The 17,103-nt window shown below is 53.8% G+C and overlaps 1 protein-coding gene across 7 annotated transcripts in view; it reads right to left on the bottom strand.

Moving 5' to 3' along the window:
* Nucleotides 1–17,103, bottom strand: part of SLC39A11 (solute carrier family 39 member 11) — a 412,593-nt gene that overhangs the window by 234,622 nt on the left and 160,868 nt on the right. For 5 of the 7 annotated variants that reach the window (XM_062216930.1, XM_062216929.1, XM_062216928.1 and 2 more), the window contains one exon: nt 12,005–12,149. In XM_062216930.1, the coding sequence (XP_062072914.1) occupies nt 12,005–12,149 (145 nt within the window). The remainder of the gene's footprint in view (nt 1–12,004; nt 12,150–17,103) is intronic. The other 2 variants (XM_062216932.1, XM_062216935.1) reach the window with 1 other exon arrangement.

The raw sequence follows: 17,103 nt of genomic DNA, 5'->3' as shown, positions 1-17,103 counted from the left end.
AATTTAAAATACAGTATGATTTACAATAGCACCATAAAATGAAACACTTAGAGGTATAAATCTAACCAAACATGTAGGGTTGAAAACGACAAAACACTGGTAAAGGAAATCAAAGACTTAAATAGGGAAGTGTACAGTATTCATGAAGTGGAAGATGATATTACTAAGATGCCAATTTTCTTCCAATTGGTTTGGAGATTAAACGCAATCCCAATGAAAACCTCATCAGAGTTTTTTGCGGATATTTGCAAAATGACTTAGAATATTGTGTGTAAAGGTCAGGAAACTAAAACGGCCAAGACAATTTTGAAAATGAAGAACAAAGGATAGGATGTAACATATCTGATTTCAAAGTCACTAGCAGGCTCCTATAACCAAGAGGATGTACTACTGGTGGAGGGACAGACCCACGAGCCAATGAATCAGAAGGGAGAGTCCAACAATACACCCACACAAATGCGGCCAATTATACTTTTACCGAAACCACAAAGGCAGTTCAAAGCATTTTACAACTGAAAATGTTAAATGTGAAACTCACCATGGGCCTTAGACCTTAAATGTAACACACGAAACTTTTAGAAGAAAACATAAGAGGAAATCTTACTGATCGTGTGTTAGGCAAAGAATTCATAGACACAACACCAAAATTATATTCCAAAAAAAAAAAAAAAGAACAGATAAATTAGACTCCACCAAAATTAAAAAACTTTCTGTGCGAACACACTGTTAAGAGAATGAAAAGCCAAGCAAGGTGCAGACGGGGAGAAAGGGAAGACAAACCCCATGTCTGACCAAGGACCTGTATCCCAAATCTATGTAAAGAACTTTCAAATCTTGACAGTGAGAAAAGAAACTAATTTTAAAATGGGCAAAAGATTTCTTATCAGATTTATTTATTTGAAAGGCAAAATTAGAGGGGGTGGGGAGGTATGTGTGTGTGGGAGAGAGGGAGAGAGAGAGGGAGGGAGGGAGGGAGGGAGGGAGAGAGAGAGAGAGAGAGAGTCAATCTTCCATCCACCAAATGACTGCAAAGGTTAGTGCTGGGCGAGGCTGATGCCAGGAGCCAGGAACTCCATCCCGGTCTCCCACATGGGTAGCCGGAGTCCAAGCACTTGGGTCATCTTCTGCTGCTTTCCCAGGTGCATTAACAGGGGGCTGGATCAGAAGTGGAGCAGCTGGGACTTGAACCTGCGCTCTTAAAGTAGCATCACAGGCGGAGGCTTTAACCTGCTGTGCTACAACGCTGGCCCCAAGCGAAAGATCTTTGACACAAAAGAAGATACGCAGACGGCAAATGAAGAATGCTTGCCATCATTACCCATTAAGGAAATTCAAATTAACGTTATCAGAGGGGCGAGTGATTGGCCTGGTAGCTAAGATGCCAGCTGGGATGCCCCCACCTCCCAAATCAGAGAGCCTGGATTCGAGTCCCAGCTCTGCTCCTGACTCAGCTTCTTACTAACACACACCCTGGGAGGCAGCAGTGATGATGGCTCAAGTACTTGGGTCCCTGCTGCCCATGTGGAAGACCTGGCTCCCGGCTTTGGCCTGGTCCAGCCCCTGGACAGTGAGGGAGCAGATGGAAGATCTCTGTCTCTCTGCGTGTCTGCCTTTTAAATAAATTAATTAAAATCAAAAGAAAATACCCAGCCCCAAGAGGTTGACGAAGCAGGCCCCGGTCGCATGGGGCACGTAACTCACTTCTTAGAGACAGGGTCACATGCGCCCCGCCCTGACGCTAGTTCTGCTGCTGTCCCCTCCACTCGGTACAAAGCCAATTCAGCATCTGGCCCCCACCCCTTTCCTCTTGAAGGCTGCCGACTCTGTCAGTGGCATCAACTTCCTCGCAGTTCCAGAGCTCAAAACCAACCTTCATTTCTTACCAGGTGAGTTTTTTTACTATTATTATTATTTGACAGGTAGAATTATAGACAGTGAGAGAGAGAGAGAGACAGAGAGAAAGGTCTTCCTTCCGTTGGTTCACCCCCTAAATGGCTGCCACGGCCAGTGCTGTGCCGATCTGAAGCCAGGAGCCAAGTGCTTCCTCCTGGTCTCCCATGCAGGTGCAGGGCCCAGGCACTTGGGCCATCCTCCACTGTCCTCCTGGGCCACAGCAGAGAGCTGGACTGGAAGAAGAGTAACTGGGACTAGAACCCGGCGCTCATATGGGATGCTGGCACCACAGGTGGAGGATTAACCAAGTGAGCCATGGTGCCGGTCAACCAGGTATTTTTAATAAGGGGAGGAGGACAGAAAAAAAAAAAAAAATCCCAAGAGGGGAGCAAATAAAGTCTAAGGAGTCCTAATGGGTCTAAGAACTTGAACGCAAAGTGCCACCCTGTGCTTCCCTAGCTTACGGAGCTTCTGCAAAAACAAAAAAACAAAAAAAAATAAATAAATAAAAGTAAAAAAACAATTATTCGGAAAACAAAACAAAATAATGCAAAAAGGACCCAGGCTGCCAGGCTCCGGGAACTGTCTCCTAAATCTTTGGGTAATAAAAGCCCACCAGGAATACCCTCGGGGGACTGGTCCTGCCCAGGCCACTCATCCGCTCTGTTTCCCAAAAAACACATTAAAAACACATTTGCCAGCTTAATAGACTTATGAGCTGAAATGAGTGTGTCAGAACTCTTATAAATATGATCGAACCCGCTAACCAAGCAAATGTTAAATTTTGCATAAGGAGCCAGTATCCCTAACTCCTCAGTAGACACTTAATGAATATTTCAAATACAGCACCCGCCAGCTGCTGCAAGACTCCAGACGAATTAAATGGGCGTCCGTCCCTGCCAGGATCGGCCCCTCTGGCTCCCTCCTGTTTGCTCTCCTAACTGAGCGAGCTCCCGAGGCTGGGCACGTGGCGATCAGAGCACACACCTGGCCACGCACCGTGTGGAAGGACAGCGTCCCCCCCACAAGACTCACGTCGGCCCAGGGCGTCAGGATGACCTTCCTTGGAAATGGGGCTGTTGCACACGCAGTGAGGGAGGAAGTGGCCAAAGCGTGCCAAGTCTCAGGAGGAGTGAGCTTTGGAGGTCGATGGTACGCCATGGTGACCACGGTTACCAGCAACGGAATGTGTACTTCAACGCTGAGAGTGTCCTTTATGGGTCTACACCACAGAAGCATGGCAGTGGGTGCCGGTGAAGGTGCTCGCAGCCCACAGCCGAGCACCCGGGTTCGAGCTCCCGCTCCACTCCCCAGTCCAGCTTCCCGCTGGGAGGCAGCAGGGGATCGGAGACCCAAACCCAGCTCCTGGATCCCAGCCCCACTGCAGGTGCTCTGGGAGTAAACCAGTGGATGGCAGCTCTCGCTCTGTGTCTTTCTACCTCTCGTATAAATAAATCAACAACAAAAAAATTCTTTTGAAAAGCTAAGTGTGTGAGGTGATAGAGTAATTAGCTTGATTGCATAATTCTACAATTACTGTATAATTAGGTATAAGTATATGTGGAGGGGATGGCGCTGTGACACAGCAGGTTAAAGCCCCAGCCTGCAGCTCTAGCATCCTGTTTGGGTGCCGGTTCGAGTCCCAGCTGCTCCACTTCTGATACAGCTGCCTGCTAATGGCCTGAGAGAGCAGTGGAAGATGACCCAAGTGCTTGGGCCCCTACACCCATGTGGGAGACTGGGGAAAAGCTCCTGGCTTCGGACTGGCCCAGCCTCAGTTGTGGCTATTTGGAGAGTGAACCAGCAGACAGAAGACTTTTCTCTCTCTCTCTCTCTGTCTCTCTCTCTGTGTAACTCTGCCTTTCAAATAAATAAAAATAAATATTAAAAAAAGAAATGGCATATGTTAAAACATCCCATCTGACCTTATTAACACATACAACTATGCTTTGTCAATGGGACATAACATCCTAAAGATTTACACAGGAAGTGATCCTACCAGATTAGGTGGGCCCCACACCCAATGCCTGGCGTCGATGCAGGTGGAAGCAGAGGTTTTGAGCCTCAGCTCGCTGGGGCGCAGACGTGCACATGGGGAAGGAGGCCAGGTCACAACAGGGGCAGAGACTGGGGCGACACAGCCACAGGCCAAGGACCCTGGGAGCCGGAAACAGTCAGAGAGGCCGAGGGGTCCTCCCCCAGCAACTTCTGGGACAGCGGGGCCCTGCTGACACCTCGCCTCTGGGACACCTCGCTCTCCCAGCTCCAGCCTCCAGACACCTGAGACAGCACGCTCCTGCTGTTTCCAAGTCACCCGGCTTGCGGCATTTTGTCACGGCGGCGACTGAGGGCTAACAGAATCGGGAGGGCACTTCCGGACGTCGGAATGCGTGTGGGCGTGTTAAGTCTCCCCCACAATTACCAAACTCAGCGTCCTTCAGGTGACGGGGAGGCGTCACCCCACTAACTCCATCAGCATCAACTTGTACACCTGCCAGCTGTCTTAGCCCACTGGACTTCGTGGGTTCTGCCATTTATTTATTTATTTTTTTTTTGGTCCAGCCCAGTGAGAGACTCTAAACGATGGAAACATACGGAGCCCAGTTCTCTGGCCACCCCAGGAAGGCAGCTCCCACACGGTTCAGGGCTGCTGTGGGCTGACGCACGCCCCACCCCCCCAGCAGTCCCAAGCCCAGCACCTGGGAGTGTAACTGGACTATAGAGAGGCCCTGGTCCCACGTGGCTGGGGTTCTGGTCTCCAAAACTCTAGACACCAGCCTCCAGAGCTGACAAATCACGAACGTCAGCTCTTTCGGCCCCTGGCAAACCAATCGCCGAGCCGCCTCCAGGCCCTGGCCACGTGAAAATGCACTCGGAAATCCCTGCCCAGCTCAGAAAATCAGGACTATTTTTCTTTTCTTAAATGGCAAGGAGGCAGGGAAAGTGCATTTGAGTGGTTACCTCGCACTCTGTAGAAGCCAATCATCTGTAACGTGCTACCTCGGATGTCTCATGAGCTGGGACACAACAACATCTCAGGCCACCTGCAGGGTCTGTTCAAGAGGGAATTTCTGTCTCACTTCCCTATTTGACATCCAGGACACTCAGCAGCTCCTGGAAATTATTACTGTTACGGAGCAATTTCTTCATCCTTCTGCAAAATATTTTTCTACGACACTTTTTCTCTTTTTAAACATGTACTTCTTTGAGAGGCAGAGACAGAGATCTTTCCCCTGCCGGCTCCAGGTGCCCGCAGCAGCTGTGGCTGCGCCAGGCTGAAGCCAAGAGCTGGGAATTCAACCTGAGCCTCCTCCGTGGGTGCCAGGGAGCCCGGTACGGAGTCCTCCCTACTAAATCAGCAGGAAGCTGGGACTGGGGGCAAAGACACAGACCCAGGCGCACTGGCGTGGAATGGGGGCATCCTAACGGCGCGGACCCAGGTGCACTGGCGTGGAATGGGGGCGTCCTAACGGCGCGGACCCAGGCGCACTGGCGTGGAATGGGGGCGTCCTAACGGCGCAGACCCAGGCGCACTGGCGTGGAATGCGGGCGTCCTAACGGCGCAGACCCAGGCGCACTGGCGTGGAATGGGGGCGTCCTAACGGCGCGGACCCAGGCGCACTGGCGTGGAATGCGGGCATCCTAACGGCGCAGACCCAGGCGCACTGGCGTGGAATGCGGGCATCCTAAGGGCGAGGCCAAACATCCGGTGGGGCATATTCTAATGCTAGCTTGCTTCATTCCTGCCCTTTTAACAAAGCAGCCCGGGCTGCAGGCCCCAGCCTGGAAATGAGACAGAGGAGCGAGGATCTGGCTACTTTTCAGTCGCTAGACAACAACCTTCAATTAGGAACCAAGAAAAACAAAACCAGGAAAAAAACTTCCAAGTGTTCCCTAACCAACCAGATACAGGGGGAAAAAATAATGAAAGCGGAGTTGCTGACACTGCATGGCGACACATTAACTCTGCATGATTTCTGTGAAATTAGTCCTTCATCCTTAGGGATCTTACTGAGAAAAAGTCAAAACTACCAATGACATTTCAGAGAATTCCCTACATGCGGTTGTTCCTTGTTATAAAGAAACACCTGGAATGTCTCCTTCGAGCTACAGACGACCCTGGATTACATTTAAGTTTGCTAACGCTGACAGGAAATACTGGTGACAAAAGAAACACCTCCAGGAAAGGCCTGGAGAGCCAAGAGATGCAGGGCAAGAGGGAGTCTCCCGGGAGCCCTGACGCTGCTCTTTATTCCCAGTCTTAGGCTCTGCCAGGGAATGTCCGTGCCAGGGAAATCTGGGAGGAGCTGCATGCACGTGACAGGTCTTACAGAGAGAACGGGCTGCCGTCCTGAGATGAGATTCCCTCCACACGGCCAGGCTGCGCCCCCACCGAGTCCCCAAGAATGTCTGAAACACACAGGCCCACCAGTGTGAAGATCCACCTGCCCGGCTCACCGCCCCGCTGCGGGAAGTGCTCCCGGGTAACTTGTCAACTCCTGAGCGGCGGTGAAACGCGAGGTCAGGGCGGGCATTAGGCCTGGCGGTTAGGCCACCCAGGTCCCGCACCGGAGGACCTGGGTCCCCGTTCCGGCTCCAGCTCCTGACTCTAGCTTCCGGCTCGCACCGCCCCTAGGAGGCACCGGTGATGGCCTGGGAGACCTGGATGGCACTGCTGCCCCAGACGCTGCAGGTATAAGGAGGGAACCAGCCTATGGTGGTGCCCTCTCTCCCTCTGAAGTTTAAAATGGTGGGGGGGTGGGGGCAGTCAATGTGGATCCCTCCATGTCCTTCAGGTCACCGGGGAAAGACAGGGAAACAGAGGAGTAACTGGTTCCTGTTGGAGACGAGCCACCTGAATCCCATCACGGCTCTGAACTGCCCAAGCCTAGGTGCTGTTCTGGGCCTGGGCACTCGGGAGCCTCAAGTTAGAAAGGAAAAGCATCACGCCCCCCCCCCCACCACCACCACCACCACCACTCCAGCAAACCCGCAGGGCATCAGTATGGGATCCAAGATTTGCAGCGTGGAAAAGAAACAATTCGGGTTGCCGCGGGGCCAGGGACTGCAGATCTGTCATCTACGACCCACTGGACACCAGCGCTGCGGCGGCTTCATTTTGCAAACTCTGGCCTCAATATCCGCGGGGCTGTTTTGGGTGAAATTGTTATTGGCAAACAAATGCTGTGAGAGCAAAAGGATCAAACAGTAATGGAAAACCCTGTTTCTGACCAGTTTCACGCGGCTTCTGCCCCCCTCGCCCTCAACGAGCTTCGGAAGGGTTTATAGCAGACGGGCACCTGGGCCAGTTCACAGCTAAGCAATCTCCTAACGTAAATCCTCCGCTTCCCCTGCCAGAAATAATGCTTGTTCCTGTTCGCCCCCCAGACACACACAACTGCAGGCAATTCTCCGTCCTCCACGCCAGGAGGCCCAGGAAATTCACCAATAATAGTAATAACGACAGGCAAGTGCACTCGCGAACTCTCAACCGCCCCCCCCCCCCCCCCCGAACAAACCAATACTGAGAGCCAGGCAGTTAACAACGAGTAAAAGAATGGATCGAGGGGCCAGTGCTGCGGCGTAGTAGGCTAAGCCTGCAGCACCAGCATCCCATACGGGTGCTGGTTCGGGTCCTGGCTGCTCCAATTCCAATCCAGCTCCCTGCTGATGGTCTGGGAAAACAGCGGAAGATGGTCCAAGTCCTTGGGCCCCTGCACCTGTGTGGGAGACCCGGAAGAAACTCCTGGCTTCGGATCAGATTAGGTCTGGCCATCGTGGCCATTTAGGGAGTGAACCAGTGGGTAGTAGACCTTTCTCTATGTAACTCTCAAATAAATAATATATAATTATAATAAATAATATAAATAACAAATGGATTGATCCACTTTTTCCTATCCCCTCTTCGCCCTGAAGAGGGTGCTAGTGAGCAAGAAAAGTCTAAGTTGTCAGCCGAATGGGAGAAACTGAGGCAGAGAGGCCCCTTTTCCCCACCCTCATTTAACCCGAACAGGGTACCAGTAAGCAAAATGCCCAACCCAACAGCTGAATGGGGGAAACTGAGGCAAAGCAGTCCAAGCTCTAGAACAACACTGGAGTAATGGAGAGTGGTAGAGGTTATGGGCCTTGGGCTTCCAAACACAAACACAGAGTCTGCACAAATGTAAGCAGAATCACCAACATTTTGGTGTCGACACATGAACCAGATGTGAAGAACCCCTGACCCAGGGCTGGCACTGTGGCACAGCAGGTGGTTAAGCCTCCGTACGCAATGCTGGCATCCCATACGGGTGCTGCTTCGAGTGCCGGTCCTTCTGCTTCCAATCTAGCTCCTTGGGAAGGCAGCAGAAGATGGCCAAGTGCTTGGGCCCCTGCCATCCACAGGTGAGACCCAGAAGAGAGTTCCAGGCTCCCGGCTTCAGCCTGGTCCAATCCAGGCCATTGCAACCATCTGGGGAGCAAACCAGCAAATGGAAGACCTCTCTCTGCCTCTCAAATACATAAAATACATCTTCAAAAGAAAAAAAAAGAACTCAGCCAATTTCTAGAGCTTAACAGTAGAGCTGTCCACAGAAATGCACATATTACAATGCTCTCTGCTGTGTCATCTCTAACAGAGAAAGACTGGGATCACCCTAAAGGGCTGTCAAGAGGAGATTAATTGGGTAACATCCTGGGGAGGAATAAGAACGGGAGGCACCTATGAGTGCTCAAGGAACAAACAACAAAGCATAGAGCTAACGCAAAACTACGAGGTACAGGGCTGCTACCGTGTGAACGTTTGTGCCCTTGGACTCGTGGGCTTGGGCCCCAGCGTCTCGTGTTCACGGTACTGAGTGGAAACCTGATTGGGTTACGACGTCTGCAGGTGGGGTCTCGAGGGGGTGAGTCCTGGCGGCTCCCTCAGATACTCCAGGCCACAGACACAGACACGCCCTCCTTGTCTCTTGCCAGGCAAGGCTCTGTACCATCTGGGACCCTGCCAGCAAGAACACCCTTGCCACAGCCCATACCAGTGCAGCCCACTTGGTCCCGGGACTGGGAGCCTTCAGAAAGCTGGCTGTCTCTGGTGCTCACTGCAGTGACAAAAAGCTAATCCAAGAATAACGGCTCAAGTATGACTGCATGGACTTTGCAATTCTGAGAGGACACACAAGAAACTAGAAATAGTGTGTCTGAGATGGGGAACTCGACCAAAAGGGATTTAAAATTGGAAGAAAAAACATTACTTCTTTAATATATTTTATTTATTTGAAAGGCAGAGAAACTAGAGCGAGAGGGCTCTCCCACCCACCGGTTCACTCCCTAAATGCCTGCAACAGTCAGGCTAAAGCAGAGAACTTAACATCCAGGCTTCCCGTGCAGGGCTCAGTGACCCATCACCTGCTGCCTCCTAGGTACACGTTAGCACGAAGCTGGAACGCGGAGGGGAATGAGGACTCGAACCCAGGAACTCTGATATGAGATGCAGGCATCGCAGGTGGCAGCTTTCCCTGCCATGCCAAATGTCCATTCTTGCTTTTCATTTTAAAATTCACGTTATTATATTTTGACTTAAAGCTAGTTGTGGGGCCAGGGCTGTGGCATAATGGGATAAGCCGCTGCCTGCAGTGCTGGCATCCCCTATGGGCACCGGCTCGGGTCTCGGCTGCTCCACTTCTGATCCAGCTCTCTGCTGTTGCCTGGGAAAGCAATGGAGGATGGCCCAAGTCTTTGGGGCCCAGGCCCTGCACCCACGTGGGAGACCTGGAGGAAGCTGCTGACTCCTGACTTCGGATCAGCCCAGCTCCAGCCGTTGCGGCCATTTGGGGAAATGAACCAGTGGATGGAAGACTTTCTCCCTCTCTCTCTCTCTCTCTCTCTCTCCAACTCTGCCTTTCAAATAAATAAATCTTTAAAAAAAAAAAAAAAAGCTAGTTGGGGATGGATGGACGGATGGACAGGCGGGGAGACAGACGGACAGGGTGATAATTTTCAAAGAACTTCTGGCTTAGCAGACTCCCAGAATATCCCCTGCTTTGAGAATAGCTGATATGGTAAAACGTTCGGCACCAAGACAGAAATAGGCAAGTATCTCATAAATGCTTTTCCCGGCTCAGCCTGCTGCCACGGCTCCCCGCAGCTGAGCTTCTCCCCGCCACTGTGGCTCTTCTGGCTTCTCCCTTTGCTGAACCAACTCCAGGGCAGGATAACGGCAGCGCCAGTATGATGTTTTAAAAGGCCGATGTTATTTACTAAACGCCAATTAAACCCGTCTCCTGGCTCCGTTTACAGCACACTTAAGGGCAAATCCAGATGGTACCAACAATGCGTATGCAGGCTCGATTTGCAAGAAGCTGCTCATCCAACAGCTGCTATCAGTTTTAGAGTCCCCATAGGCCTGACACCCACGGGTGCGTCCAGGTGAGACGAGATGGCTGGGCTCTCGGGGTCTGGGCAAAGCAGCCCCGTGCCCCCAAGAGCTGCGTCTCCCTTGTATCCGCGCAGTTAGCAACGGCTGTAGGGGTTGCTTGGTAACCCGGTAACAAGGTCTGCCTAGCAGTCTGGAGCAGGGCACAGGTGTACGTCTCCCTCCCACACGGTCCCCGCTCGCCACTTAACCCTGGCTTGACCAAGGAGACTGCACAGCCAGCTCTCCCCGGCCTGCACCACGGCAGCACTGGAAAAGGCTCATCGAAAGCACTGCTGCTTACTTTTTTTTTTTTTTTTTAATCTTTTATGATGGACAGGCACCCGTGACCTTAAAGATCCGCAAATGGGACAGAATGAAGTCAGGCCAACTTTGTTATCCCAGAGAAAGCTCCCAATCAGGTTTGTGAAGTCTTCAAAGGAGCCCACAGGAGCCTGAGCACAGACCTGCTAGTGGGAGCTGACGCAAGGGCCGGGGACCCTGTGTTTGGGGAGTCGGCACTGAGGAGGCCCCCACTCTGGTCACCAAACACACCCCGACTACACTCCAGCCACAGCAAAACCAAAGGCAGCAGCTAAGGCGCTCTAAGTCGAGGACGGGCCACGTGTGTGCCTGGAGCCCGGGGGCAGATGGGTCCTTCTCAACCCTCTGCGACTTGAGCTCATGTTGGATGAATTTTTATTTCCCCGGTTCTACCCCACGTAGGAAGTCGTGGGAGGCGGTGAGGATTAACCCAAGTGGAGAAGATATTGTGCGTTCTCCATGAATAATTCACGCGGCACAAAATCTGAGCGCAGATAATTGAGAACGGGATGTGGCATCGCTGTTGCTTTTTCACATTTGCTCTCCCCGGAGGTGGCAAAGGCATCAAATTAAAACGCCAGCGTGGCCACAAGAAAGGGCTGTGTGTGACCATTCGCCGACCGCTGCCTCCCCAGTCCGCCAGCGAGCGAGCCCCACACGGGCAGGGAAGGGTCTGCTCCCGGCCTCCTCTGCGAGGCTTTCCTATCTCCTAGGTCCACAGCCAACAGCGGGGGAGGAAGCTGTCACAGCAGCCCGGTGCTTGCAGGCTTAAATGCAAGACTTCTTAAACACATTCACAGGGAAAGAACAGCTCCTGCAGCCCTCGGTAAGGTAATTGGCCTTTCAATTAGTCAGAGGCCCTCAGGAAGACAAGAGCGCAGGAGGGGAGGCGCCTGGCGCCGAAGGGGGGAAACAGTGGGTCCCATCCCACCCACTACAGCCCCTCCAAGGGCGTGGCCGGGGTGCACCCCTCCCGCCAGCTGCAGGGCTGGCTCTCCGTCCCTCTCTGCTGTCCAGGCCTTCTAGATCCAGATAGAACTAGTACAAGAGCCCTCCACCGTGCCCCAGATGAAGCCGCACACGTGAAGAGGGCCACTCAGGGTCCATCAGAGAGGGAGAGGTAGGGCGGCAGAGGCCCACACTCGCAGACCCATCCTCATCAGAGTGACCCCGGCCCCTGGTCCGGGGGAGAAAGAGGATCAACAGATGCCTTAGCCCAGGCAGGTGGCTTTGAGAACAAGCGAGAAACGAAGGCGCGGGGGCAGATGCCAGGTTAGCTCTGGGCAGTCGCGGGCGAGTAGTCTATGACAGGACACGGTGCTGGGCGTTTAACCCACCCAGGCCCCTGCCCCCAGCCCCGCGTCTACACTGACTCCGTGTGCGCGGCAGCGAGCTTGCCTGAAAGAGGCCCCGCTCTACCTATCCGGATGGAGAGTTCACTCTCGGCCAGGAGCAGCGTGGGGCCCTCGGGGTCAGACTTCTTCTTCACCAGCGCGGGGTCGGAGGTCAGCGCCAGGGCCATCTGGGGGTCTTCGGCTGCGCCCTGAAACAAGAAGCAGTTGCGTCAGCAGAGCGCCCCCTGCCTGCCCTTGTCCCCCAGACCCTCTGGCTCCAAGCTGCCAACAGCTCCCGGCTGCACGGGGCCCCAGGCCGGCCCGGCCATCACAGAAAAGCTGACCGGCTTTCTGGGTGGGGAACTTCCGGGGCTAAAAAGATGGATCTGGGAGCGGGTGCCGATCCTGGAAGCAGGAAAAACACAGGCCGGGAAAGACGGGCGCCGCTGGACGCCTCCTCACTGAGGGCAGGTGCACAGGGCCCTCGGTGCCTGCTCTACCAAAAGCAGCCCACGGGACAGGCTCACCTTGGACGCTGGGGTTTCAACACTTGAATTCTGACCACAGACCAGGCAGAAATAGTGCCAAACCGGGAGAGGCTTCCATTCCAAATGTGTGAGTCTAACACGGGAGAGAAGGCTTAGGAATTCTAAGAAAATATGAAAACTGTTTTATTGGCCAAGTTTCCTTCATGAATGAGCCTCACAACAGGTAATGTCAGGTTGTGTGTTACGTAACGCACACACACGCATCTTTACACACATCACATACCCTTCAGCATGTACATCACACACACACATCTTTATACATACAGAAAACACACACACACATCCCTACACATACACACATCACATACCCTTCAGCATGTACATCACACACACACACACACATCCTTACACATACACAAAACACACACTCACATTCATCCCTACACACACACACCACACACTCACCTTTACACATAAACACATGACACACACACGTGTGGGTACTCACTCCCATACATACACACATGACTCAGACACACCCTATACACACACATGAAACCCACTCATATACACACCCTTACATGTACACACAACATATCCATCATTACACACAGTACACACACTTCACCCTTACACACACACACATAACATACATATCATCTACTCTCAGGCCCTTATTCATCTCCATGACACACGTTACACAGTACACTCTCAGACATGCACAGATCACACACCTCCTCATTCATATACATGACACACACAGCACACACTCACAACTCTGTACACGTGACACATACCCCTTCTTGTTTTCTCCTCGTCATGACGAGTGGGGACACAAAAGGGAACCTCATGGTTCAGACAGTTCCTTATCTCTTTCCACCTGCGTGTGCCAAGTGGACAGCTAAGCCCTGGCGCTCGGGTCTGCCATTTGTCCGGCTCGTCCGCACTGGCCTGACCCTCTGTTTGTGACGGCTCCAGCATGCACATGAACGAGGTGCCGCCGACACCTCACATAACCCTGTGCAGAAACTAAGAAGGCCTCCCAGCCTCGCCTGAGCCGCCCTTGTTGAACTTCTCAGGCTCCCCTGTAGCACGCTGGGAACCCACTTCTTCTGCCACACGAGCAGGGGGCAGCTGCCAACCCACATCGCGGTCAGGGTGGCCCCCAAAGAGACAACGGAGCCCTGAGAGCAGGGGAAGGCTCAGGAAGGCCAGGCCTGCCTCCGTGAACCCGAGTGGCGGCTGCAGTCCGTGCCATGGGCCACAGAGCGCTGGCCCTTTGCTCTGCTGTGTGCTGTAATTATTTCTAATTGGACATCACCTGCTGACACCTGAGGGTTGCTGCAGCCATCAAGAGGGGCTTCCTGGGAGAGCGAGGCAGCTGAATGCCCCTCCCCCAGCTTCCTTCTCCTGAGAACCTGGGGGGAAGAACGGGAGAGGGAACCGACCGACTGACCAACCGACCGACCGACCACGGTGGCTTGGAGGGACCCCAATGGGGAAGGCGCTGCTTACATTTAGAGTGGCGGTTTTGTGCCACCACCACCACCCCCACCAGGGGACAGGACAATGGCCATCTTGGGGTGTCAAAGCTTGGGGGATGCCTCTGGCACCTCTGGTGGGGAGAGATCAAGGATGCCGCCGAACACTCTACAGTGACTCGATCCCACATCCGAGTGTGAGGCTGCGAAGCCCCGCTTGGGGAGGATTTGGGATGAGCAGGACCCCTGGGCGCCCTGCACTGCTGGGGACTCACAGCCCCTCCCTGTTCTGTGAAGAGAAGCCTTGGCCACCTTCTCTGGGGAGGCTGCCTTCCTGCCCTCGCTGGTTCAGTGAATCTCTTAGGAAGCATCAACCGTGCACCAGAGCTGTTCCTGGCAGGCCCAGCCCTCTATCCTCATAAAGGTCGCTTTTCCCTTCGAGAGACAGATAACCATGAACCTAGCAAAGCTCAACCAGCAACCCCGGAGGGCCAGCTGGGGACAACGTCACAGAGAACAAGCAGCCAGCGCCTTGCTTTAGCGGCGCCCTCCTGCAGTAGCTGTGTGTACCGGGCTCTAGCCTGGCGCCCAGCAGTGTTCTTGACGTATTGTGTGGGGTGGCCTGCTGCTAGACGTACAGATGGCTTGGGCGTCCCTTTGGATAAGATGCAGAGAGGCCTCTCGGGGAGGGCAGCCATGGAACAAACACCTGAGAATGGGGGGAGCAAACACTGGCCCCCCTTTCTCCTCTGGGTCCTTTACCGAGTTACCCATCTGTACTCTGTTGGCTGCATTGCTGTATTTCTGGGTTTGGGGGGACAGAGGGGAAAGGCACAAGGACCATCCCACTCTAACATCACTCAGAAGCCACTCTTGTTAAGGACAAGACAGAGACTAGCATGTCCCACCTGCCCAGCGCCTCCTGGGCACTAGATCCCACACCGCGCTCCAGAAGGGCCGAGGTCAGGTGTGTGACTGGAGGGGGAGCCGAGCTCGGCTCCCTCTGATCTACACCCTGGCCACAAGCCCTGCGCCGCTCCGATCCTAGGCACCAGCCTCCAGGGCTCCTCGCAGACTCCCGACGTTCCCCGCCCTCCACCCGCACACAGAGATTCCAAGGAACAGCCTGCACGGGGATGCCAACCCTGTTTTGTGACTTTATCGCCATGCCACGAAGCCCCTGCTGGGCAAAGGCAGCTGTCAGTCTGCGGGGCTGGCGCCACCTCTCACTGGAGGAACCGCATCTGCTCGCTGGGCCCCTGGACGGGGCACTGTGGCTCTTTACCCAATGCGTACAGTAAATACAGCCTTGGCCTGGACAGGAGGGACCAAGACCCCAGGGAGAAGTTCCTGCCTGCCCCGCCCTCCCCCCTTGGAAAGTTCTGCCTGCATTTCTGGAGCTTTTTAAAAAATCTGTGTTATGGGGGCCGGCACTGTGGCACAGCAGGTTAAGCTGCCACCTGCAGCACCGGTATCCATATGGGCGCCGGTTTGAGACCCGGCTGCTCCACTTCTGATCCAGCTCTCTGCTGTGGCCTGGGAAAACAGCAGAAGATGGTTCAAGTCCTTGGGCTCCTGCACCTGTGTGGGAGACTCGGAAGAAGCTCCTGGCTCCTGGCTTCAGATCAGCGCAGCTCTGGCTGTTGTGGCCAATTGAGAAGTGAGCCAGCAGATGGAAGACTTGTCTCTCTCCCTTTCTCTCTCCTTCTCGCTCTCTCTTTGCCTCTCCTTCTCTCTCTGTGTAACTCTTTCAAATAAATAAATAAATCTTTTTAAAACAATCTGTGTTATGTTTTCCTACTCTCGCTGTCTCTCTTGATTCTTGTAGCCTGGGGCAGCATCCCTTCCAGGCAAACGTTTGACGAATGCAAGCTGTTCTCGACTTTCCACCAGCCCTGAGACACGCCGCTCATCAGAGGGGTGATGAGTCACTGCCCCCTGCAGCCCCCACCTCTCTCGCCCCCCTCCAGTGCTACAGATGGCCCCAGGGCTTTGGACAGTCCATGTCTGCTGGGTCACCTTGTAGTTCCTGAATGTCAAAGATGTCAAATGCACAGTGGCCTCCTGAGCTACAAGAACTCTCCCTTTCCTCCTCCACCACTCTCTCCCCTCAGGCTGCTTCCCCAGCCCTTCTTCCCCCATCCCTCCAAACCTGGCACAGCAAGCCCGGAGTAGGCACCTGGAGGCAGGTGGCAACAGCCATCCAAGGCCACAGAACTGGAGCCGCCAGGCCTCGTGATGGAGTTAGTAGCATTGCCAGTATTACGCACGGTCTGGAGCCAGTCCTTGACACAGAATAAACTGACTGAGCAAAGTGGAGGGAAGCATAGTACCTTCTAGAAGGAAAGAGAGGGGGGCCGGTGCTGTGGCATAGCGGTTTAAGTTAAAGCCCTGGCCTGAAGCACTGGCATCCCACATGGGCACCCGTTCTAGTCCCTGCTGCTCCTCTTCGGATCCAGCTCTCTGCTATGGCCTGGGAAAGCAGTAGAAGATGGCCCAAGTGCTTGGGCCTCTGCACCCACGTGGGAGACCCAGAAGAAGCTCCTGGCTCCTGGCTTCGGATCGGCTCAGCTCCAGCTCTGGCCGTTGCAGCCATCTGAGGAGTGAACCAGCAGATGGAAGATTCTCTCTCTGTCTCTACCTCTCTGTGTAACTCTGTCTTTCAAATAAATAAATGAAAATTTAAAAAAAGAAGGGAAGAGAAGAAGTGGAGAGGATGGGAGAGCATGAGATAAACCGCAGGGGGCGAGGCGGGCAGGAGGTAGGGCAGTTGTCCTGCCAGGCGCCCTCCATGGAAACAAACAGCCTAGCAGTGAAGGACCCACATCCCACCTTCAATTCCGGGCCCTGCCCCCTGGCTCCTGCTTCCTGTGAATGCAGAGCCACTGGGTTCCTGCCAGCCTCACGGAGACCCCGACTGCGTTCCTGGCTCTCCGCTTTCAGCCCAGTCCAGCGGCTGTGGGCATTCGGGGAGTTAACCAGCGGATGGGAGCTCTGTCTCAAATACCCGTTTTTAAAGGTTTCAGAAAACAGTAAGGACGTCTCCTGTAGGGAATCCAGTCCCGACGCTGCCCGTCACGGCTTGCTGCTGTGACTGCTGGCCACGGCTGTATCCGGAGCCTCAGAGGCACCAAGTCACAAAAGGACCGGGCTGGTGTGTCCCCAGTGGCAGTCGCAAAGGGCCAAGGCCCCCA

Source organism: Lepus europaeus, chromosome 18, assembly GCF_033115175.1.
Source record: "Lepus europaeus isolate LE1 chromosome 18, mLepTim1.pri, whole genome shotgun sequence".
Taxonomy (NCBI): Eukaryota; Metazoa; Chordata; class Mammalia; order Lagomorpha; family Leporidae; genus Lepus; species Lepus europaeus.
Note: the sequence above shows the minus strand (reverse complement) of the source record. Positions and strands in the feature narration are given on the sequence as shown.